This window comes from Uranotaenia lowii, chromosome 3 (genome assembly GCF_029784155.1).
Source record: "Uranotaenia lowii strain MFRU-FL chromosome 3, ASM2978415v1, whole genome shotgun sequence".
NCBI classification, from domain to species: domain Eukaryota; kingdom Metazoa; phylum Arthropoda; class Insecta; order Diptera; family Culicidae; genus Uranotaenia; species Uranotaenia lowii.
In genome coordinates this window covers 300,238,978-300,265,052 of record NC_073693.1, presented here as the reverse complement: position 1 = coordinate 300,265,052, position 26,075 = coordinate 300,238,978, and the positions used below count along the sequence as shown (strand labels likewise).

Here is a 26,075-nt window from a genome sequence, read left to right as displayed (position 1 = left end):
GCGCGAATTTGCAAAGCTTGTCCCTGATGTTTTTATCAATAGAGGAAAAGTCCTGCCATTTTTGTCACTTTTGTCATGTCATTTGCTGTATTAAATATAAGGATATACATGAGTAAAAATCTGGTAAAGTGGACCTCCGTAACCAACATCAATAAGAATTAGACTGCAAGTTCAGTTTCCGACACGATTATTAACCGTTGGATTTAAAGTAGAGAATTTGTACACAGTCTGGTCAGTCTCTTAAAAATATTTCTTGTTGAAGGGTTGCCGTTTGGCTCCAACAATAACCCTAGCAGCTTTCAGCGGATGATTACCCAACGTTACCCGAAAAAAAAACCACAAACAGTCAGATCTAGTACGGGATGTTCGTACTGAACTTAGTATGGGCTTCCAATCGACCTAAGCCTATCTCGACAACAGAGGTCAATAAGGTTGAACAACCGCATAGTGCAGTTCCGCATCAAGCATCAGCAGGATGGCAAAGTCGCACTTCGTCTCTGTCGAGACCAGTTCATTTCATTCAAGAAGTACCAGATTGTGATAAGACTTCTTATATCTGTTATACAAATAGTGGGTTGTGCCAACGTAAGAACTTAACCGCCCAAAACCGCTCGACAAAAAGGTAATTTTAGTTCCTTTTTTCCGTTAGTAAGAACGTGAAGTGTTGTGTCCTGTAATAAGTCGTGTCCTGTAATATGTCGTGTGTTATTAATCTAGACTGTCTTGAAGAATAAGATGCTCAATTACAAATAGATAATTTTCTTAATCTAAAATTGTAACGAAGTCTAAACTGTGTTTAAGAATAAGATACCCTATTATAAAACTAAACATTCTTTGGGCAGTTGTATATTTTGCTCAGAATGTTGAGAATATGTCATAATTTTATATAGCTCTCGAGTCTCGACTTCTTTTGCGAAAAGCAATCCAAACTGTGTTTAGGAATAAGATGCTCGATAACAAACTGATATTTTTTGGCATTTATCAATGCCGCTCAAAATGTTGAGAATATGATATAATTTGTTTATAGTTCTCTCCTTTCTTGCCAAAGGCAATCCAAACTGTGTTTAGGAATAAGATGCTCGATTACAATTAGATATTTTTTTCTGGCATTTACTCACCTCTCTGGGAATGGTGAGAATATGCTATATTTTTTATAACTTTGTCACACGTAATCTAGACTGTGCTTAGAAATAAGATGCTTGATTACAATTAGATATTTCTTCTGGCATTTACTCACCTTTCTGGGAATGGTGAGAATATGCCTTATTTTTTATAGCTTTGTCACACGTAATCTAGACTGTGCTTAGAAATAAGATGCTTGATTACAATTAGATATTTCTTCTGGCATTTACTCACCTCTCTGGGAATGGTGAGAATATGCTATATTTTTTATAGCTTTGTCACACGTAATCTAGACTGTGCTTAGGAATAAGATGCTTGATTACAATTAGATATTTCTTCTGGCATTTACTCACCTTTCTGGGAATGGTGAGAATATGCTATATTTTTTATAGCTTTGTCACACGTAATCTAGACTGTGCTTAGAAATAAGATGCTTGATTACAATTAGATATTTTTTCTGGCATTTATTCACCTCTCTGGGAATGGTGAGAATATGCTATACATTTTATAGCTTTGTCACACGTAATCTAGACTGTGCTTAGAAATAAGATGCTTAATTACAAATAGATATTTTACTGGCATTTGTCTATGCCGCTGAAATGAATAACATGCCAGAAGAAGGGTCTGGCATTTACTTCATTCAGAGAAGAGATCAGCGTCCAACGCCGCCGCTCAGGCCTCAACAAGCAACAAACAATGACTATGCTACGAATACGTGTTCTTGGCAACGGCCGAGATAAACATAAAAGGGGCATCCGATTGGTATCTAGTAAGTTGCCTGCTGGATTCGGGAAGCCTATAACGGAAGAAGCCGCAGAGACTCTAGGGCTGTCTTTTTTGAGAAACAACCTACTAATCAACGGAATTGGCGGAAGCGTCAGTGCTACAAGTAAGATTACGACTGTAATCTCATCTAGATGCGGTAAGTTTGAAATCGAGATAAGCTTAATCGTAGTTCCTCGACTCTATTGGAGCTGAACGCATCTAACTGACTGCATATTTTCGAGTGCTTTATGCTTTAACTACGATGAACTCCAAGCTCCTCCTCCAAATATATGTTTATGTAGAGTTAAGAATTGTGTGTAGAGTTAAGTTGATATAAGAACCGATAGTAACGGAATACACGTTGTTATTAAAGAGTAGACTTTTCACAGTGTTAGAATCATTGTGATGACAAGTCTTATAATAAGACGCTCCTTAAAAATGCCTGATTGAAAGCAACTCAAAATTCACGAAAACTCCTACTAGGTTTTCATTTCTGAGTTTTGCCGTTCTAATCAAAGTTTGAGTTTTCCTAGTTTTGGCGCATTTTGAATTGTTTCCCTTCAAATCAGTGTCAAGGAGAAATAGAGTGTGGATTGATGATTTTTAAACTGAAGATCTGGTCAAGTGGACCTCCGTAACCAACATCAATAAGATTTCACTCAATGTGTGAATGTGTTTGACTCCAAGTTGTCAGGGACCTTTCAGATTTTTTTTACTGCAAGGTTTAATCTAGACTGTCTTGAAGAATAAGATGCTTTATCACAAATAGATAATCTTCTTTATCTTCAATTGTAACGAAATCTAAACGGTATTTAAGAATAAGATGTTCGGAAACGAATAGATATTTCTTCTGGCATTTGACTATGAGACTGAGAATATTTTGAATATACTTCCCACTTTTTGCGGAAAGCAATCCAAACTGTGTTTAGGAATAAGATGCTTGATTACAATTAGATATTTCTCCTGGCATTTACTCACGTCTCTGAAAATGTTGAATATTTATAGCTCTCTTTGCTGTATTGTCACACGTAATCTAAACTGTGTTAAAGAATAAGATGGTTAATTACGAATAGATGGCATTCGTCTAGGCCGATCAAAATGTTGAGAAAATGCTATAATTTGTTTACTGTTTTCACCTTTCTTTGCGGAAAGCAATCCAAACTAAGAACAAAATAATAATTCTCTTATTCAAAATTAAACGTATTTCTGATGAAGCAGTTTTCAATGCTCTTAATAAGCAAGCGTCAGTCGCACCAGAAAAAAAATTCAAGTAGGTACTCCATTGCCCACTGGGTGGTCCAAGGATGAGTACAACTCGTATCTCGGGAAGACTCCAAATTTCGTCAGGCCCCCTATGGATCTAGCAGCCTTGTGTGCTAAAATATTTTTGTCCTGGTACTCAGGAGCCCAAATTCCGGCATCTGAGATATACCCAAAATTTCTCGGATCTCGCTTTCGTGTTCGAAATAGGAGAAGCTGGAGAAGAAATCCCTCTCTTATCTCAGACCCTAATAGGAACGGGTTATCACACCGAGAAATCGAATCGGGTGACCCTTAAAGCTTCAAATAGCATAACAGGTATTTGTAGAAGTGTTTATTTTAAAAAGAAAATTTTTATAGTCAAGCTCAGAGAGGAAGAAGCTAATAAACGGTCTAAAATACTGTGCTGTGATTGGGATCCATTGGTTTGAGTCACTTCTCCATTGTTTAAGACAATCATGTTGAAGTCGTTGCACAGCTCATAAACAATGTTAGCACGATCATTATCACGTGAGCTACCCAGCCTCAAAATATTGATCAAATAGTGATTTTGGACGGCAACTTGGTAGTAATCAAACGAAGTTCACCTCCTAAAAATTTTTGAACAACATTAAAAAAAAGAATGTCAAGTGATTGAACTTAATCGCAAAAATCATTAAAATGATCGAAATAGCAGACGCTGCCAAGTTGAAGTTTCCTAAACTGTATCAGAATAAGCTGCTAGATATAGTACGATATAGTATGGGAGAGTGGGGAATCATGGGCCACTTTTTGTCGTTGTTCCAAAACTTCTTTATTATAAAAGATAAAATGAAAATAAAAAATGGTATGGTTTTCTACATTTTCAAGGTATCATAAGGTATTTTTTCAAAATTTTTAATAAGTTATTTTCCCCAAATTCTAACTGTTTGAAAAAAAGCATTATTTTTTGGATTTTGAAAAATGGTGGGGAATCGTGGGCCACCAAATCCAAATTGACCAAATAACATGCAAAGTTTATGAATTGACCCAAAACTGTGATTTCCTAATTCATTTCGTTATTTTAAAGCAATTTCAGATGATGAAATAAAAAAGAGAGCTGTATATGATCGCATAGATTCCAAAACCTGACTCGTGAACGTTTTGGCAAAAATTCTTATATAGGATGGACAAAATATTTTTCATAACTCTTCATTTGGCAAAAGAAAACTTTGCAAATAGGTAAAACGTAGTTTAAGTTCTGAATGTGTATAAAAACATAAAAATATAGGTGATTCAAGATATGTGGCCCACAATTCCCCACAAGCTATGATTTGCAAGTTGGTTGCGTTTGTGTGACTTACTGATGTTTCATCAAAAATTCCTTTTCCACGTGAAAGATCATGACAAAACTAAGATCATAAGCGTATGAGCATATTTTTGTTATGCACTTTAGGCTCCCCATCGATGAAATTAGTGGGTGTTTTTTTAATTATGCAAGTAAATTTTTCTAACTTTTTTTAGCTTGATAAATAAAAGAAGCATATGATGTGTATTTCAGTCAACAACATATAGAAATATATGCTCACGCAAAGCGACGACGATGTCAGTTGGTTTGAGATTTTTATCTAAACACACATCTGAGATATTAAAAGTTGCCCACGTTTCCCCATGGCCCACGATACCCCACTCTCCCCTATAAAAAACGATGTCGTTTGTTCCAATGGCTCAAAATCGGCTGCGCACAATCTTATACAAGGCTTAGACATAATAACGCAAATCGGGTGAAAAACTTAGAACCTACTCTAGGAAATAAATGCTTTCGATGTTTGCGGAAACTACATTTCAACGTACGTTAAACCTAAATGACTAATCGCGTTCCGGGTTTCGTATCATCCGCTAGAAAAATAACTTACCAGCGCCGCTTCTTTCGCAGTTTACCGTAGCCTTTGCCGTACCAACCGGGCTTGACGCGAGACTTTTTCCCGATTGGACGATTTCGGAGAGTTTCCTTAATAGCAACAGCGGATGACGTTGTGGTGGTGATATCACAGGATAAGGGAACGACTGTCGCTGCTGCCTTCGGTGTCCGCCTTTGTTTCTTCGAATCGTCACTTTCCGATGCATCCTGCTGGGAGTCGGACTCCCGTTTGATCGACACCGCCAATGGTTTATCTTCGGAGCTGTCCGATTCCAGTTCGCACTTGATTTCCGGGTCCAGAGATTCTCTGGAGGTAGACGGTAGAACGATGGGAGAATTTGCTACCACTTCTTTCTTGATCTGGCTAAGGGGTTTGCAGTCATCGTCGTCATCATCGTCGGTGACGTTTTCTTCCTTCACTGTGGGCGGCTGTGCCAGTGCGGCGACTGTGATAACTGGTTCATCCTCCTCGTCCGAGAAATCGCAGCACTCGCACACTACCAGCTTCCCACGCCGATTTGATCTGATGGCAAACACGGCCGGTTGAGGAGCATAAAACTGACACGTGGTTTGGCGATAGTTCTCGTAGCAGAACTTACATTCGACCACGACGGTGCTCACCACGGTCGACGATTCCCGCTTGATCGGCGATCCCCAAAGATTAACGTTTGGTGGAGGTGGGTGTATAATGCTGTGCAGTCCGGAGTACGCATAGTTTACATCGTACCACTGGGGCAGATTTGGAGCACCGATAACGCCCGAATGGGATTGCTGCTGCAGAACCTTACAGTAGTTGAGAATTCGCTTCACTTTGTCCTGGGGTGATTCGGCTGCAAGAAGGAAAGTTTTTTTCTTCAATAAACCGGTTTTGTACCAAAACATTAATACCTATTTTGAGTCAAAAAGAAAGTTAATGTCGAGGGAGAAACCCGTATACACCCCAGATTTGTAACACTTCTTGGAGTGTTAATTTGACACTACTGATTAAAATTGTACCTCGTGTGCTTCTTAACCAATTTGAAAAAAAATTCCTAATTTTGAAAATATTGTAATTTAATCCAAATATGATTAGGCATTTGACAAAATTCTGCAATAAACAACACAACCGGGACTTAAAACCTTTTATTAGATCTCCCATCGGAATCAAACTTCAGTCGAAACTCCCATTACGATTGGAAAACTTAAGCCTTTGATTTGAATCCTTCTCGCATTAAAACCTCAAGCCTTCGATTGGATCTACCGTCAGCATCAAACTTCAGTCGGAAACTTATTTCGACCGGAAAACTCAAGCCTTTGACAAGAACACCTATCGCAATCAAACTCCAGTCGGAACTCCCATTATGATTCAAAAACTCAAGCCTTGGATTAAACCTCATACCGCAATCAAACTTCAACCGGAACTCCCCTCACAACTGGTAAACTGAAGCTAAGGGCGGAACATGTATCGCTTATTTGAACAAAATTGACTTTTACTTACGTCCTGAGGGCGCCGGAACCACCGGTGTCACGAGCTGCTGTAGGAAACCGCCCGGCGGAGTGAAGGCCAGAAAGCTCCTAACCGGAATCGTACCGGTAGAGGAAGCAACAGTATTGGTAGCAGTACTTGGAACTGCTGCTGCTGCTCCTGCTACTGTATGGTGGGGTGTTTTCAAAATGCTACTAGCAGCCCGTATCGACGCGGCTACGCCTGGGGACACTACCATAACCGTTTGCTGAGGGGTGGTAGGGTTCAGTGCGGTGATGTTGGTGGGTATCACCGGAACCGTGGATGTAATTGTGTCGGATACAGATACCTTCGCTGGTTGATCATTGATTGATGAAGATGTTTTCACTTTTGTTGCGGGAGTGTCGCGCCCATCGTCTTTTTTAACCTTTTTCTTTTCCGGGTGTTTGATGTTGAGAAATTCTGTCTTCTTGCGGATCCGCATACTTCGCGACCGGGCTCCACTGATAGGTGAGCTGGATTGTTCCTCGGATGATATGATGAGCGGGGAATCTAGCAGAGGTTGCCGAGGGGGTGTCTCTTCTAATCGCTTATCCGGAGATGCTTCCGGTGTCGTTGTAGGAGTATTTTCGTCAGTCTTATTCAGATCCCGACGTCGGGTTCTACGGACCGGTTTCCCGGGTGAGCTGTCTGGATCTGGTTCAGCAGAAGGGGGTGGAGTATCTAGAATTATGGTTTTATCGCTTTGCGGCGTCGATGCTGTTGGATCCAGAACTAGCAACTGCTTTGTAGGGGTTTTAAGGCTATCGACCTGGGTAGGAATATTTTGGGTAAGTATTTTGGCAGCCGTAACCGGTCGCGGTGGTGCTGTTAGTAGCACAATGTTCGCCGTTTGGTTAGCCAAACCGTTGTTCAGGACATATGCTATGGGAAACCGCTGGACGGGATTAACCGGTACTGCTTTTGAGTTAGTTCCAGCTCCCACTAGATTGTTAGTGATTATTGCTGGAATTCCGTTGATCATCAGTTGCGGTGGAATATTCCCATTTAGCACCATCGGGGGTCGAATCGAAATGCCATTCTGCGGAGTTGAGGAGGTTTTGGACACTTGAATCACAGGAGTACTTGGGGGACTTGTAGGACTGCTGGGTGTTTCCGTTGGAGACAGAGATCCATCCAGTTTGTTTCGATGCAACCGGAAGGTTTTCAAACTATCGATTTCCGATGATTTTGGAGGGCTCACTAATCGAGGGCTTATGGGCTGTTGCGTACCCAAAATAATTCGGCTGGCAGCGAGCAGCTTCCGTTCGGTTGGATTGGTAGGAACCTGCGGGACAGTTTTACTGTTGTAGTTTCCGAGCACTTTAGTTCCAGCTAGCAGCGGTGATTGTTGACATGCTGCAGAGTTAACATTGACATTGGCCACAGGCATAGTGTGGTGCGTCAGTGGAAGCTTCAGCGGGTTCAGCAGCGTCAGTGCCGGCGGGTACCCATCTACGAATTTCGGTGCACTTTCAAACAGATGATACACTGGACTGTGACTCAGGACAACTTTGACGGTGTTTTGAGGCGGGTTCGGATTGCTGTTGATCGATGTGGATTCTGGAAAAGTACACAAATGTAAATGATTGAGTAAGGTTTTCACTGTTGGGTCCATTAATTTATCTTTACCTTCCGCTGCTGTCTTGATGTGATCGACAGTTCCATTGCCAACATCGTCGTTGGACTTTTCAGCAACTGTCGGATCCTGGGACTCATTACACTTTCGCACCTGCTCCTCAGTAGCAGCAACGGTTTCGTTAATGGTTTCCCTTTTGTCACGAGCATCATCAGCAAAAGTTTGATCAGTAAGATCGTTAGAAATCTTTTTGTATTCTTCTTGTACCACACTAGAATCCGGTGACGGTTGCTTATCTTCAACCACCGAATCCTTCTTGTCAGGCACAACGGGTTCGACAATACTTTCTGTTAGGTTTTCCCCAGATTCCTCCTTCTTTTTTTCTGCAGCACCGCTTTCCTCCGTTCCGAGAGATGGTTGAGGACCGAAAGGAGACGCGTTGGATAACTTCGAATGAAGACTATCACATATCTCAAGATCAACTAAATTTTCCACCGCTGGCTTGTCGTCCCCAAAAACGCTCGACTTTTTCACGTCACTTTTGTTTGAAGAAGGACACAGAATGTCTCCTTCTTTTTCTGCTTCTGGTGTAGATTTTCCAGAAGTTGTTGCGCTGGCTTGAGCATTACCCTCCGTAGTGGAATCTGAATCAGTCATCAGTTGATTTTTTGCGTCCACGTCCGGCGAAGTTTCAGGTAAAGTCGTTGAAGGATGGTAAGCAGTTGGCAGTTGAGTGCAATCAGATGTCCGAACCGGCGTTTTAAAATCGCCTGATTGCACAGTTTGTTGTTCACTTTGATCGATAGTTTGCGCGTCAACTTGCTCATCATTCACACGGTTGGCACCATTGCCTTGTGATTCGAGCGAATCCGCCTGCAAAAATTGCTCCGGAAGGCTTTCACTAACGCATACGGGATTATCAACATCGCAGAGCGACGGAGAAGGAAGTTTTGTGTTAGGCTCTGCCTCCGAACTACATTTCGATTCGGTTCGGTTTGACAACGCTAATGAATCACAACCAGATTGAGGTTCTTCCAAGTAGGTTGAATCGGTTTTCAGAGGTTCAAGTGGTATTGGACCGGGGTCACTAACAAAATTTTCGTTGCTATGTTTTTCAGCTACTTCTTTGGTTGTTTTTTCGTTAACAGTAATGTTAGGATTCAGCGGGATCAGTTTGGGCAAATCTTCCGGTGCCGGTAGCACTGGCTTGCATCCCTGATCCGTAGGTCCTAAGTCAACATGACCAACACTATTGGATGGCGAAGTTTCGGTCGTCGTGTTGAACATGTTCTTCAGATTGCCGAACAAACTAGATTTGGTGTCTATTTTAATGACCTTCATCATTGAGGACGGAGGCGATGGTTGGGTTCCTATAGGTTTGGCTTGCACTGGCAAACGGATCCTCACAGTCGGACGGAGACCATTCGGCGGGCTGCAGGGCACCAGTGGAGGAACGGGAAGTTTCGAAATCGGCGACATTGGAACGCTACTGGATTCAGGTGGCCGAACATTGAACTGGTGCGATGCGTTGAGCACCAAGTTGTAGTTGTTGAGCTGCTGCTGCATGAGCAAATTGTTTATCAGTAGCTGTTGAGGCGATAGCAGGGTTTGGGGACCGATCAGCAGAGGAATTTGCTGAGGTGGTTCCCTTTTTACGATAGAATCTTCTTCCTTTGGTTCGATCTTTACTTCACTACCTGTTGAACTATTTTCGCCACCTTCATCTTTGTTGACCTTTTTCAACATCGGCTGCGAGGCTGTATGCTGTTCCTCCGGTAGCAGTAAGGTGGCGTGAGCAAAAATGGGATCCTTCAGTCGATTATAGTCGGACACCGGTATGTTCAGATGGTGCATTACCAGTCGCATAACTTCGTCACATTTGCCGTTGATTTTGAGATTAGATACTCGATCCTTCGGCGTCCACTGGAGATTGACGATGAACAGTTCCGGGCGTTTCTTGATTGGCCGATCGGTGGCCCACAACCAGGTGTATTTGCGCAGAACTTTTAGGCTAGAGCCCAGGCAAAGGATGGCATCAGTCTTTTCTGAGTGTGGCACGGCGCCTCCCCAATTTAGCGGCCACTTGAGGCAACCTCGCTCGCCAAAATGCACTATTGTATCCACTAACGGTTTCCCGCACTTCCGGCAGCGACGATTGGTTTTGTGCTTGTACAGTGCCGTTAGCTGCGTCGTATCGAACAACCGCCAGTATTCCACATTAGGTTTACAATTCTTACACACCTCAATGTACATGTTCCCGTGAACCTCGGACAGACTCATGCGAGGCAAGCCGGACCGCAAATGTAACCCGTCGCAGTTTTGTGACACGACGTGTTTCAAGATACCCCTCCGGTGTAGCTCGAACAGCGCCATATGGGTGTAGGTGGGGTCTGCCAGCGACAGATCGTAATCGCCGATCGTCTTGCCCTGGGCCAACAGCGTCCAGATACCCTGGCTGCCCCGATAGTCTGGGATTTTGGCTGACGTACTAATGCCCGCCCCGGTGTACACCACCAGATGTTTGGACCGGGCAATGGCCTGGGCGAGGCGCAACGCCTTTTCCCGGATCAACGCGGGATCATCTTCCGTTTCCAGCGTACGCTCCTTGTACTCTAGCCGACGTTTGCGCCGTTCCAGGATCTGCTTGACTAGCGTTTTGTGCGCGGCCAGCAGCCGTTCGTCATCGGGAGTCCGCTTCGATTCGGATTTGTTGAACACGGCCACCACCTGGGGATTGGAAGAACACAAAGACGAATCGTTAATGCAGGCCGGTTGTAATAATAGGTGGAGAAATACAATCCACAACCACCTGAGAATTCCATTATTAATTTTGGTTTAAAACCAGACCATATGAGATTATAAATGATAAAGGATTATTTCAGTGATAAGCCTGATTATGAGCTTGAACTTTGAATTTGGTCATACACCTGATTTTATTCAATATTCAATAACTTCAACTCGTCATGACCTCAATCAAAGGCTTAATTTGTTTTTTTTTCATTTTGCTGTCAAACCTGACCATGAGCTTTTACTCGGTTCATGTGCTTTTCTTTTGGTATCTCAACTCTATCAATTTCTTCATTGAGTTTCTTCATCTAACCATGATCTTGTATTCGGGTTCAGAAATTTGTGATAAAGTACTGTCTTGATTCGGGATTTAGCGATTTTTCTTTAATTTTTGGTTTTAATTTGACCATGAGTTTGAACTTGGGTTAAGGATTTTGTAATTCAGTAACTTTAACGCATCATGAATTCAGTCAAAGGATCATTTTTTTTACAGACCCCGTTCGATTTTGGCAACATGCCTGTACATTTTGTGTTGCCAAAATCGAACGGTTTTTTTTCTCATCTTGTTTTTTAGTTATTTTTTTAAATATCATGATTATTATCAAAAACGTTGTTTTCAGTAAATTTTCGACCATTTGTAGTAATTTTTGAATTTTTTCATCATGTTTTCGATGCATTTTGCACTTTTCTTGTTTTGTTTATATTTTTTTTTCTGTCATATTTGCAGTTTTTTTTATTCTTCATCATTTTTCAGTTGTTTTTTGTCATATTCAGTCTTTTATTTGAATTTGTTTTTTAACTTTTTGAATTTTTTATCTTTTTATCATTTTTGAGTACTTTATAAATTTTTTAAAATTCTTTGGTTTTTATTGTTGCATTTTATCACCATTTCAGAGCATAGAAACGTTTTTATGATGTTTGTCTGCAATAAATTGTTCCTGTTATAACAAAAAAATGGTCCTGTTATAACAAAAACTAAAAGGTAATGTTGTTTCTGAAAACCGTTCGATTTTGGCACATGTGCAAAATCGGATGTTGCCAAAATCGAATGTTGCCAAAAACGAACGGGGTCTGTATTTTGTTTTGCTCCTGATTATGAGCTTTTACTAGTTTCAGAATATGGGAACTAATTTTCATTTATTTCTTGTTCATTTTGGAGTTTATTGACCTAATCATAAGCTCATATTCGGGTTTTGGTTTTCTTCATCTTGCGTTTCATTTTTATTTTCATTTCATTTTCTAGGCACATTTTCCCGTGTATTTGGATAACGTGCTTGCCTACCCGTTTTCTGAAGCTTTTACTTGGTTCAGGATTCTGTCATTTATTATCTTTATCTGACCGTCAGCCCAAGGATCCGAAATTCGCTCATTTCTTTAATCATCAAGCGAGCCAACTCATCACAGGAACAAAAATTTTATTTTTCCTCCTGCTGCAATCAAGTTTGCCACTTTTCAGCCAAAGGGGAAGGCGTATGTTGCATCTATCTTCCTGTATGAGGCAGTCAAGCGAATGCAACAATATTGTATCAACAACGAAGACATTCAATGGTAATCTGCAACATTCAAAATTCTAGTTGTCGCTGATCATTGCTGAGACCAAACCCACCGGGCGTTGCTATTTCGGTCGGTATTTTAGATGTGTTGATTGGTTGCGTTTTATCTACTTAGAGCACCTGCAACGGTTCAGGCGTAAATATTGGTTTTAAGTATACCAGTTTTAGCACAACTTGAAATTTTAGAATCGGCTAAAACACCCACTCCCCACCGGTGTATGAGCAAATTTAAAACGGAAACACTTTCATTGCAGACACTCAATAATTGAGAAGAAAAAAACCCATTTTATTAGAAAAACTGCATAAGTTTTGAGTTTCACGGTTCATTGTCTCAAAATTAATTCTACGAATATTCTTTTTGACAGAACAATGATTTCAACTATTCTACCAGGATTTCATTAATTTAAAAGCAAAAATAACTACACAACGAGGAAAAAAGGTCAATTGAAACAATTCTTCAATTAATTCAATCAAATGGCTTTGAATCAATGTAATAAGGTTTTGTTAAAATGAAATGAAAAGCAATTTTTTTTTAAAGTTATTGCTGACATTGATAAAGGAAATGAGTAATGTTTATTCCAAAGTCAAAGGAAATTTTCCTTTGATTTGTCGACATTTTTGTTTGAGAAAAACTTTTTTCGCTTTGTAAATTTATGTATGGATACAGAAAAATATGCTGATATTGACGAAAACTCCGAGCACTCTACACGAAACTTAAAATCTCTCAATATCTGAAATAAAACAAAAATTATAGAACAAACAATAAACATTTATTTTGCCTCATCGAAAAAGTATTAAAATTTTCTTTACGTTTATTTTTTTTTTAATTCAAACTGGATTCACAATTCGTCGAGCCCAAATGAAAAGCATTTTATTTAATTATATTAAATCGAGAATAATGTGACATCTATTATTTATACTTGATATGGTTTTTATTAACATATTTTCTCAATTTATGTAGCGTATAGGCTGGTTGAAGCGGAAAAAAAACATTCAAATAATATCTCAAAAAGAAACTATTATCACACCCAATGTTACCCAAACATGTGTGAAAGAAATCATTGTTGGCTAAAATTTTCTCACCGTGAACTAAATCGGTCTGTCGTATAATTTGAAATCCTGTTCCAAATTTGCATGAATTTGGAACAAAGGCGTATAACTGTTGGGAATTTTGAAATCGATAACTGTGCTAAAACAGCAATTTACGCCACCGGTGCCAGCCGGATTGTTTTAGCGTGGTCGAAAACCGTGTTTTGCATCTACCGTTGGGACAGCCCTTACTGATTTTCGCACCCTTTGTTGCCATCCAGGTTGGTATTTCTGTTTGTTTATTTTCATATAGCGAAGACCGACTGCGTTGCTACCAGGTTGCTATATAAACGCATCCTGTAACAACCTACTGCTCGAATGCTATTTCTCGAATCAAGTTAGCGACTGTTGGTGCGATGATGGGTTGATAGATATGTTGCTAAACGTACCCGGTTCGTGGTTTAGCAACCATTGGTGGGCCTGGTCTGAGCGCATCGTTGGTGAACACGAAAAATAATAAAAAGGAAAAATTTACCGAGTTAGCAAAGGTGAACGCTCGTGAAAGCCAAAAAGGTAACTTCTACCTCTTCGAGGTGAAACTCACCTCACAGCGAGGTAAAATTTACCTGAATCGTGGTTGGAAAAAAGGTACAATTCACCGAGAAAAAAGGTGAATCCAAAAAAGGTAAACTCGCTAACTTTCAGCTACTCAGTTCAGAGTGACGGTTACTCAGTTGTCGCCAAAACCGCACCTACTCAGTTCTGACTAAACGGCCTTTACTCAGAACTGACTAACAGCCCTTTTCGCGACAACTGAGTCATGGTTACTCAGAATGCGCGAATAATTCTGAAGCGGTTTTTGGCCGCTTTTTTCATGCTAAAATACTTAAAACCTGTATTATTATTCAGACAAATGATGAATTGGTTGATTTTATGAATAACAAAAGTCAAAATATTGTTCATACACCTTTATTTAAAAAAAAAATCGACAAACTTATTGAATTTTATTTTCGCCCGTCGGGTTTCGTCTCCCGGGCTGGGACCCATAATGCCGTACCAGATTTAGCTATGGACCATCAGCACTTCGTCTCAGAACCCTGTAATATGAAGAAAATCGGATTAATATCTATAAATTAGCTTAAAAATGAATATTCACCCATGTAAATTCTGCTACACGAAAACAAACTAAGTCCGACCGCCTCGCACAAACTGATCAACATTTACTCAGTTGTCGCCTTCAAGCGCTCGAGTTCTCTGAGTGCCGAATTTTCTAACGTCTGAGTAATTTTTCCGCTGATATATGAGTTCATTAAGATCAGCCGTCGGCTGCTTCATACATGTGGCGACGTCTGAGTAAAAAGTAGCCGGGCTCTGAGTATTTCAAATTTAGCGAGAATCTTACCTCGTAGCGAGGTGAAGTTCACCTGAATTGAGCTCAATAAAAAAGTATAATTCACCTAGACAAATAGGTAAATCCAAATAAGATAAAACTTACCTCGTAGCGAGGTGAAATTGACCTGGATTGAGCTAAACAAAACGGTACAATCATCTCGAACAAAAGAACTATTTGCCGAATCCGTTTATTGAGGTTAAGCTGTTTTGTCGTTCAGAAGGGAAGTTTTGTTTCGTGCCAATATGCTTAGCTATTATTTAGTTGTGCTGGTTCTCATCATAATAATTTGCTTTTGTTTCAGATCGGCCCAGCTTCGAGGTGTATCCACGTCATCCTCCAGATATCATTCCGGAAAAGCCGGACCTGACTGGATAAGTCGCCATTATGGCGCGGAAGAACGAGAAGCCGAATTGCCACGAGCCTGGCGAAAAAAGGACTTACCTCAATAATTTTTAAGCAAGGTGATATATTTAAAAAATAATATAATGAATTGTTCATATTTATTTATAATATAATATAAATTTTTTAAATGAATTTTGTTTTCATTTTTATTGAAGAAACCAACCAAACCAACTAGCATTTACCTTTCAAATCAGTGAATGGGAAAACGATTAGAGATGTACCGAATAGTGGTATTCGGCGAACGGCCGAATAACGAATAGTGACCTTTTCAACTATTCGGCCAAACGAATATTCGGCCGAATATTCAGTCGAATATTCTGTTGAATTTTCAATACAAAACAATACAATAAATTCGTTTTTCTTCTATTTCTGCTATCTTAATGCCCCTCATGTTTTTAAGTCGATTATTTCCAACCAGATGTATAATTCATCAGATCTTTTTTTAAGTAGAGATCTCTTATATCTTCAAAATGTCGCCATTAGTTGGAAGGACATCAGATGACTTGTCGCTTCTAGGACGTTTATCACAAAAGAGATTGGGTTCCAGTGAAATCGTGGACAAAACATTTAAAAACAGGTGTCTAGCTATTTGAATTTTCTTTTTTCTATATCGAATTTGATGAATGTCTAATTTTTGATAGATGTCTTAAAAATAGTTTCAAAATAGACCGATGATCTTTAACCTTAAGCATACAACACTTTCTACGACACGTTTCCACACGGCTGGGTCGGGTCTTAACAATTCTTTGAAAAACTTGTAATAAAAAAGGAAAATCTGAACAGAAACTAGGCATCATTCTCAAACATACAAAAGCAAAAGAAATAAAACTACTTGAAATTTAAAGTTTTTATCGAATCACAACAGCAGTGTTCAAATCGTAACTAACGAATAAATTTACTCTAAACAATCGTTTTGTAAAGCAAACTTTAAAAATTTTCAAAGAGACATTTGAGTATTTTATTTGATTTAGCAAAAATCTTAATAAACCCGGGAAAAATCCGAAAAGTTTAAAAAAATATGTGTCTATTCCGGTCAGATTTAACTTTTCTCGAATTCTTTATTTGGTTTATGGACAAGCCTGAAAATATCAAAAAATATAATCGATATATAAAGCTATCTAAAGTGAAAAATACACGGGAACACCTAAAATGTTTTACTGAAATCATAACTTTTTGGTTATTTTAAAGCTTTTTCAACATTACTTTTGGATATCTTATAAATAATCCAACACCAGTGAAAAAATTGAAAAGTCTGTATTTGTTTAAATTTTTAAAAAATAAATATTCGGCCTATTCGGCCGAATACCTTGCTCAATTATTCGGTGAGCCGAATATTCGGCTTAACGGTTTTTTTGCGGTATTCGGCGCCGAATATTCGGCCGACCGAATATTCGGTACATCTCTAAAAACGATATTATTTAATATTTTGCTAGGTGAATGCGAAAAAGATAAAATTTACCATTTTGCTAGGTGAATTGAAAAAAGGTAAGATTTACCTTTTTGCTAGGTGAATGAAAAAAAGGTAAAATTTACCTCGAAAGAGGGGTGGAAAAAAATCACCTCGCAAAAAGGTAAATTTTACCTTTTTTTTATTTTCCGTGAACTGTTCACGAGCAGACTATCCGAGCTGTTTTTGTTTTCCTGATTGTCGCAGCAATCTTTGGTCCGAATTGCTTGTAGCTTTTAGCAGGAGTAGTATAAATTTTTTACCCCCCAAACATTCCCGCCTTACCCGGCGTCTACGATTGGTATATAAGCGATACATTTTGAGCAGTTCACTTCCGAATGTTTCACTGCTGAATAATACATAGAGACGATCGCGAGCGAATGCAACAAACGAAAAATTTCCCCTTCTAAGATCGCTTAGCAACTATGCATCAGACGGAAAATTCTGTTGTGAGTCGTCCATCAATTTGTATTTTGGGCAGAGCCTTCCCCTCATCCGTAAACAAGAAAACGGAAGGCCCGCTTTGATAATTTGAAAATGAAATGTCGCACAGCATTTTTTCGGTTCGTACAGCAAAGGCAGGGGCTAACCAACGCTGCCTGAGGGTGCTATGAGAAAAGTGTATAAATAGGAGCTATCGCGAGCGAATTTCGGAACCTTGCGTCAGCCTTTATGCGGTTAGGGATTTTCTCAATGTTGGTTGAGCTTGGACTCGGGTGTACGGTTTTGTCAGAGTGAGTCCTACCTGCCGCTGGTAGTGTTCGTGATGTTATGCTGGTTGCTTCACCAACACTTTCCAGTTTTAGGAAACACAACCTCCAAGTTTGCATAAGAGATGTCAAAACCAACTCTATTCAGTAATCCTAGCTCATCATAAACTCATTCAAAAGTTTAAATTTTATTATTTTGGAGGATTTTATATTTCTGGTCAGTTTTTCCTGTAAGTTTCTGCATTGTATATTAGTCATTTTGGCTACTCTTTTTCTAGACCATTACATAATATGCATTCGGTGTAGAATTTTCTCAACGTTCGTATGCACTTTTGAACTGTCTAACAATAGTAGATATTTTTTTGGCTTTAGCCTGTTCGTTTAAATTTTCGATATTTGTCAATCCGTGAAGTTGTAAATCCCAAGTATTTTCTGGTTAACTTATTTTGAATTGGATTTCTTGAGTTTTATCTCACGAACACGTGAGAAATTCCATACTTAATAAAGGAACCAATTCATCGCAGAATCAGTAGGATTCGAGTTTTTTTAATGTTGCTCATATAGAGTTCGATATTTTTTTTTTGAATAAGCCAATGCATTTTCTCGGATGAGAATGTCAAGGGTTTTTTTTTTCTGCCATTTCGAGTTTTTATTTTGTCTTGTTATCTTTCCAAATCGCATTATCGGTTTTCATTTTTCAATTTTCTACTCTTACATTACCTCCATCTTGGAACACGTTTAATCAGCATGTTGCAGCAATTTTCAATTAGCTACAGGATTCAACCAACTTTCGTTCAACATAGATTATTAGATGTTCAACCTCTCGGACTGCTCCTCACTTCAAGCCGATGATGGGGTCGTTCCGGATGAGGTACATTTCGGCCTGGATCTTCCAAGCCGGGTTTCAAATTATGTGCTCGCAAACGCCATTTTGGACTTGTGAAATGAACGATTGTCCAAACACGGTTAAAATTCGCAAAACACGCCATTTTTCTGGTCATGGACAAAATAAAGACCACCACTTTCACAGCACAGACTTCGGAACTCTTCCTGGCTTGGACCGGCCATTGGTTTCCGTCAAACAGCAGGAAACGATGCAAACTTTCCGTGGACTAAAACTTTTCACATGTTTTCTCGGCCGAAAACAGACTAGAAATAAAGTGATGGTGGCCCTGGCTCAGTCAGCCAGCAGATGTATATATGTATGGATTTCACTTTTGGCCAGAGTTTTATACTCTATCACAATTACGTGGCTGTGCTTTTACTTATGTGCCTTTGCCGGTATTTGGCTGTATATTTCCGAGTGTGTGAGTGAGTCTATACACCCTCAGCAAGTGTGCGTAAGAAATGTCAAAAACATCTCTATTTCGTAACATTAACTCATCATAAACTCAATTAAAAGTTGATTTGTTTATTTTGGTTTGAAATCTGACCATTAGCTTTGACTCGGTTCAGGATTTTAAATTTCTGGTATTTTCACCAGTTTTTTCTGTGAGTTATATTATACTCATGTTAAGGTTTTTGGCATTTTGGTAACTCTTTTTTTTTAGATCATTAGTTTGCATTCGGTGTAGAATTTTGCACCGTTCGTATGCACTTTTGAATTGTAATAATGAATATAGAAATTTTTAAATCCATGGAGTTGTAAATCCAAGTGTTTACTGGTTAACTTCTATTGAATTCAGGCTTCTTGAGCTTTATCTTACGAACACGTGAAAAAATCCATATTTGATACATGAACCAAGTCATCACGATTCCAATTTATTTCGTTTTGCTTAGTCAGCAAAATTCGAGTTTTTCTTTAATGTAGCTCATAAAGACTTCAATATTTTTTTAATGAACTTAATTTTTTTTCTTGTTTACCACACATTTCGAGTTTTTCTTTATCTTTTAATTGGTTATCTTTCCAAAGCGCATTATCGGTTTTCATTTTTCAATTTTCTACTCTTACATTACCTCCATCTTGGATCTCGTTCGATCAGCATGTTGCAGCAGTTTTCAATTAGCTACAGGATTCAACCAATTTTCGATCAACATAGATTATTGCACGTTCAATCTTCCGAACAGCACCTCACTTCAAGCCGATGATGGGGTCGCTGCGGGTGAGGTACATTTCGGCCTGGATTTTCCATGCCGGGTTTCAAATTATTTGCTCGCAAACGCCATTTTGGACTTGTCAAATGAACGATTGTCCTAACACGGTTAAAATTCCTCAAACACTCCATTTTTCGACAAAATAAAGACCACCACTTTTTCAGCACAGACACCGGAACTCTCCCTGGCTTGGACTCATATATGAGTGGAGAAATAATGGTTTCCGACAGGCAGCAGTAAAAGATGCAAACTTTCCGTGGACTAAAACTATTCACATGTTTTCTCGGAGAAAACCAGACTTGAAAAGACGTGGTGGTGGCTCTGGCTCAGCCAGCCGGCCAGCAGATGTATGTATGTATGTATGTATGTATGGATTCCACTTTCTGGCCAGAGTTTTTTTATACTCTACATCACAACTACGTGGATTTGCTTTTTCTTGTTTGCCGGTATTCGACTGTATATGTGCGAGTGAGTGCAGCAATGATGGTGTTCCTGTCGGCCGGCCTGCCTGCCTGCCTGCCTGCTGGTAATTAGTAGGTGTGTTCAATGAAGTTTGATCGAAATTAATCGAAATAGATTAACAGTTAATGAGCTGTTATTCCAATTGACTTGGATCGATTTCTGCAAGGAAATTTGGTATATTCCGAGATGGTCATACCACTGATCACACTGACATGACATTTAGAACAAAAATTCTCTAATTTATTTTGACAGATGTTGTAGGTTCACAATACCGACGGCAGGTGGCGAACCTGAAAAATGTGACAGATAATGCCCTGCCCGATAGGAAATTTGACAGCTGACAAATTTCGCCGTTCACATATTTAGTAGGGTGCCGATTTAGTCTGGCTACGAATCACCATACTAAATCAATGACCCTATTTAGTATGCCGATTAATCGGGCTACACTTGAATATGAAATAGGTGCCATACTAAATCGGCTGATGAGTAGGCTCATACATTAACGCATGATTTGGTAGCACGATAAGTTGATCAACGTTATCGAGGGGGATCGGTCAATTTAGTTGGTGTTCGTAGGACTCTATTTAGTTGGCAAACTTTAAGCGTATTTAGTATGGAATGGTCATAACTGAATTAGTTTCTATCGGTTCCGTCATGACGACGTCAACCTGACGAAGTTCCCGAAGTGCCTGAAGCCGTAATAATCGAAGGTGTACATGATTCAGATGGATGTTCTGTTGTGTGATGAGTTTGTTTTAGTGGCGAGCGCATTTCTATCGATTCCGCCATGACGAACAAGTTCCCGGACGTTTGCCGGGCATGCTTGAAGCCGTAATCGAAAGTGTTCGCTAACGACGCCCTCGCCGTGGGCCAGTTTCTGGATGAGGTGCCGCAGGTGAGTTGATGGAATAAAAAATTTGTTTGGAATTTAGTTTGATTGTTTTTTTTTATTTTAATAGAAAAACATTCAGCTCTCGAAATCCGTTTGTACCGGTTGGGTGGAGGAGCTGGAACGGATTTCCGCCTTGAGGTGCGAGCTGCTGTTAAATCTGAAGTTTACGGAAGCCTTGGTTCGTGCCTCTACCATCAGGCTACCGGCCAGAAATTTAATTCGCCAACCACTGGACATATTTGTAATAAAAATTAAAATAAAAATACCTCTACTGGACTCGCTCCGAGATACAAAAATGAACAACGTACCTAAATCGCCCTATTTAGGCGGATGATTCGATATTCTACGGTCTATCAATCCGGCTATTTAGTTGGTTTGGGTAGGGTGGTAGGAAAACATCGATTTTTGCGGTTATTCAATTCGGCTATTTAGTCGGTTTGAGTTGGGTGGTAGGAAGAAAAAACAATTTTTGCGATCAATTAATCCTGCTATTTAGTACGATTGGGTAGGGTGGTAGGAAAACAATCGATTTTTGAGGTCAATTAATTCTGCTATTTAGTCGGATTGAGTTGGATGGTAGGAAGAAAAATCAATTTTTGAGGTCAATCAATCCGGCTATTTAGTACGATTGGGTAGGGTGGTAGGTTTATTTAACTAGATCATGTGACTAATAAACCTATTTAGTCGGGTGGTTAATACTAAATAGCTCGTTTGATACCCCTATTAAATAGCCGAACGTTGAATTTCTCATCAACTTTATCGCCCTACTAATCAGGCGATTTAGTCGGTTCCTACACAATCAGGCTACTCATCATCCTATTTGATATGCCTACGAAATCGGCTTATTAATCGGTTGATGCCCAGCAAAAACTCCCATAAGCGACGTTGCAACAATAGGCCGATTAGTATGAACAAAAATCGGCCGACGCACCCTTCGCGAGCCGACTAAGTATGGTGAATAGTAGGGTGTATTTCCTATCGGGGTAGGAAAAATGTACCTGTTTAGCCCGATTTTATCGTAGAAATTGCCTGTTTTTTTAAAAGTTGGGTGGCATTTCCTAACTTGGATAGCATTTCTTCAAATCGATCGATGCGCACTCTGGAATCGATATTCTCGGCCATCATCGATGTCATATCCTGTGGAGGCGTCACTATCTGGTGATGGTGCACGGAAAATAATAAAAAGATAAAATTTACCGAAATAGCAAGGTGAACACTCATGGAAGCCAAAAAGGTAACTTCTACCTCTTCGAGGTGAACTCACCTCACAGCGAGGTAAAATTTACCTGAATCGAGGTTAGAAAAAAGGTACAATTCACCGAGAAAAAAGGTGAATCCAAAAAATCTTACCTCGTAGCGAGGTGAAGTTCACCTGAATTGAGCTGAATAGAAAAGTATAATTCACCTTGTAACCATTCATTTATTGGTTACAATAAAAATTGTGATTTTTGGGCCAGTTTGGATGAAAACTTTGTAAATATTGTAAATAAAAATTATTGTTCGTAAATGTCTAAAATTAGGATAAGATATCTACATGTTTGTGTGGTGTCTTGTCCTAATTTTAATAGCAATCGGCTGGTGTCACTTAGGGATTTAGTTTTTGTTTATTTATTTATTTGTTAAAATTTTTGTTATTTATTCATTTATTTATTCATTTATTTATTTATTTATTTATTTATTTATTTATTTTTGCCGTAATCATTCATTATTTATTTAGTTAGTTATTTGTTAGGAATTAGTTTTGTTAGTCTAGTATAATTTGTTCTGGAATGCACGCTATAAAAAGAGATGTTAGAAAATAAGACACCAGCCCTCTACATGTCAAGTTCCTGTTTCGTTCCTGTCATGTTGCTGTCATCGAAGGGGACGAGAACATCACAGACGGGAAATGGGAACAGGGCTAAAATGAGAGGCATGCCTTTCGGTGAAAAGTATAAATAGGAGGAGCTCGCAAGACGCGGGGCTTTTTATGCAAGTTCCGGTCCGAGGTGGAGCAGCAACTGCGCGGTCACACACCAAAACGTGACAATCGTTCGTATCCGCAATTGGGTGGCTCTGACCCCCTTCCCACGTTACATTAGATCCAGTTGTGATCTGGATAGTTTTTTCAACGGCCAGTTGGAAGACTTCACGCCGTTTTTCCCCAACTGGTCGGTCGAGGTGGCTTAGTGAAGGGAGCCCCAGTACATTAGTTTTCCCCCAGTGTCGCTAATCACCATCAGCCCTTTGTTAAAGAACACCGGTGACCCGTGAGTGCTTTAGGTCGTGCAAGTGACAGTGCCCCGACTACGTTACAACCCCCAAGGGGCACTTTAGGCTGTGGTGAGACCTGGTGGGAATTCCCTCTGGGAGTTCCAGTGCCGACCAACCGTTACAAGCCCCTCGATAGTCGTGAGACACTCGCGTGGTTTTATCGTGCACGAACTCTATAGCTCCCCGGACCGTGTAGTGAACGACAGGCCTACGCCCAACAGGCCGAGTAGTTGCTCGGATTGCCCGAAGTGCAATCCGACCTGTTCCTGAAACTGCCCTGTTCCTGTTTTCATCCGGATCCCGTTACGTCGTTCCTGCAGTAGTCCCCCAACGAGTCGACCACCGAGAAACGGCCGCAACGAGTTCGTCGAGTTTGAAAAATAAATGCGCAAGTACAAAATTAAACCCCAAAATCTTACCACATTTTCTCTTGGTTCATTAACCCCTAAAATTGAAGAACACTCACAAAGAAAAGTGAATTGAAAAGTTTTTAAAATAAAAGTTATGTATGGTCTTTCTTCATCCAAATTGTTGCGTCTTAATTAAAAGTGCATTCCCTAAAATTCAAAATTATACTTTCTTGTTGTTTGTTTCTGTAAAGTTCAAATTGGTTTTAAAAGTCCGCCCAAGAATCACAAATTTAATTGTTATTAGTGTCCAATTTCTCCGGTGATCATCCAAAGTTCCCCTGTTGAGCTAGCGCAGGGAAGTAGGGTCTAAACGATTCTAACAATTGGCGCCCAACGTAAAAAAATTTTTTTGATCAAATTTAAATTTTCATTATTAAAATAGAAAGAAAAAGTGGTCTACTTCCTAGACCAGAAGTAAATCCCTTTTTCTAATTGGTCTCCCGGAGAAATTCAGTTAAATTTAACCTCATTAAAATCGCGTAGTTGTTGAAGCAAGTTTTTCTAAAGTCATTTCACGAGGAAGTTTTGGGGATGAAAATTCACTGATTGCAGCGAATGATAATAACTATTATACAAACCATACTCTTCTCCCGAATTGTTGATCAATCTGAAATTGTTACTAACCATTCTAAAGTACCTTCTTATCCAACAGCAAAATTATAAGTTCATATTTGCCAAGACTAATCTTGCATTTAGTTGTGTTCATACCAGATATTGCTTACCTCTTGGCGTTTAAAAAAACCCCAAAGCCACCCACATAAGTAGCATATTTCTTTTTCAGCTCACATATCCAAAATTATCAGATTAGTTAATTTATTACTTACTAAGCTAGAGTTAGTCAATGATGGAGGACTTGAATTTCAATCAAGCGATAGATCGCTTGGTGAAGTGGTATCATGTCATGCGGGTGGAATTATTGGAGGAAGATGAACTTGAGCAAGAGCTCAAATGTCGCGACGTGATACTATCTGGGTTGGATTTATCTCGGAAAAGAAAATGTTTGCGAGATGCCTTAAAAAGGGAAAAAGAATCCGGTTTAAAGTTAAGTTCCTTAAGCCTAAGAACGGATCCCGAGAATGAGCGGGAACTTTGCCTAATTAAATTTAATCAATTAAAAACACTTTTGAAATCTAACAGTACGGATGAATCACAGAAAAGGATTTGCTTAGCCCGCCTAGCCCATGTGGGTACACGAGTGGCTACCCTTCTGTGTTCGTCGCGTGGTTCACCGAATCTTTTAACGCAGATGCAAAATGTGTTGGTGGAATTAGTCCAGCTCATGCAATCTGGATACGATCCGACGGGTATCGAAACTCAGGAAATCGTGGTCCAAAATCCATCGCAAGCTATCACCGAGGCTAACACCAACACGGAGGTCGAGCTTCCATCACCCTCTGTTCTGGGCCAGGACGACCTGGATTGGATCCACAGCTTGCAGGCGAGGATAGTTGGCCTAGAAGAAGAATTGGCAAAACGAAAAGAAGGAAGAGAAGTTGAGACTCAAACGGAACAAGAAGTGTTCAATGTTTCGAACCCACTGGAAAGGGATTCCAGAAATTACTCTGAAAACTTTTCTGCTATCTCCAGTTTTCAGAACAATTCTTTCCCTCAAATTTCCCTTAATCCTACTTATCCTCACCCACATTTATCTTACCATCAAACTACCAATCCTTATCCATACCTAACAGCAAATATTTCTCAGTCCCACAGTGAGAATAAACTTCCAAATATTCCGTCCAACCAGCCCACCATTTCAAATTTTCATCTGAATCACACTATCAATCCTCAAAACCCATATCCCACTCTTACCAATCAAATTCCTGTTAATCCTAGCAACCCGAATCAATCCCTTCCCAATGTGAATTTCTCACATAATGTCGGACAGCCAAATTCCTGGTCAAACAATTGTCCAAATCCAAATCCTTCTCAGTCTCAGCACCCTTATAACGCGTTTCCAGGTCAGTACCAGGGACCATCCGGTCTACCTCAAGGACTTTGGGGATCGCCGTACGGGAATCCCGGGTTTCCTCATCAGTTTCAGACCCCTTTTCATCCACGACATACCTTGCCAGTTTCCAAATGGAATTTGGCTAAGTACAGCGGAGATGACCAAGGATTGAAACTGAACGAATTCCTAGAGTTGGTCCATACTCTGTCATTGGCCGAAAAGGTTTCCGAGCAGGAGCTTTTTGAATCGGCCGTGCATTTATTTACCGGATCTGCCCTCAAATGGTATATGACCCAGCGATCCATGGGTCGTCTCGTCAGCTGGCAGCATCTTGTTTTTGAACTTCGCAGGACGTATATGCACCCAGATTTGGACGCTCTCATCAAAATGAAAGTGTACCAAAGGCGTCAACGACAGCAGGAGTCATTCTATGAGTTTTACAGCGAAGTCGAGAAGTTGATCCGAACGATGAGCGTACAGATTCCAGAATTTGAGAAAATCCAAATCATTCAGCAAAATATGCGAATGGATTACAAGAAGCTAATGGCTTTCATTCCTATTTTGAATTTGGAATCATTACTCTTGGCGGGTCAGAAGCTTGATGCGC

General features: G+C 39.9%; 1 protein-coding gene across 2 annotated transcripts in view; it reads right to left on the bottom strand.

Annotated features, from left to right (window-relative positions):
• Window positions 1–3,566: 3,566 nt before the first annotated feature.
• LOC129757347 (mucin-2-like) overlaps window positions 3,567–26,075 on the bottom strand; it is a 44,361-nt gene continuing 21,852 nt past the window's right edge. The window contains exons 1-5 of one of the 2 annotated variants that reach the window (XM_055754543.1): window positions 18,130–18,564; window positions 8,142–10,815; window positions 6,504–8,072; window positions 5,022–5,856; window positions 3,567–3,737 (exon numbers count right to left, since the gene is read on the bottom strand). In XM_055754543.1, coding sequence (XP_055610518.1) covers window positions 3,731–3,737; window positions 5,022–5,856; window positions 6,504–8,072; window positions 8,142–10,815; window positions 18,130–18,135 — 5,091 coding nt within the window. In that variant the 5' untranslated portion in view covers window positions 18,136–18,564 and the 3' untranslated portion in view covers window positions 3,567–3,730. Of the gene's footprint in view, window positions 3,738–5,021; window positions 5,857–6,503; window positions 8,073–8,141; window positions 10,816–18,129; window positions 18,565–26,075 lie in introns of those variants that run through there. The other variant, XM_055754542.1, reaches the window with a different exon arrangement.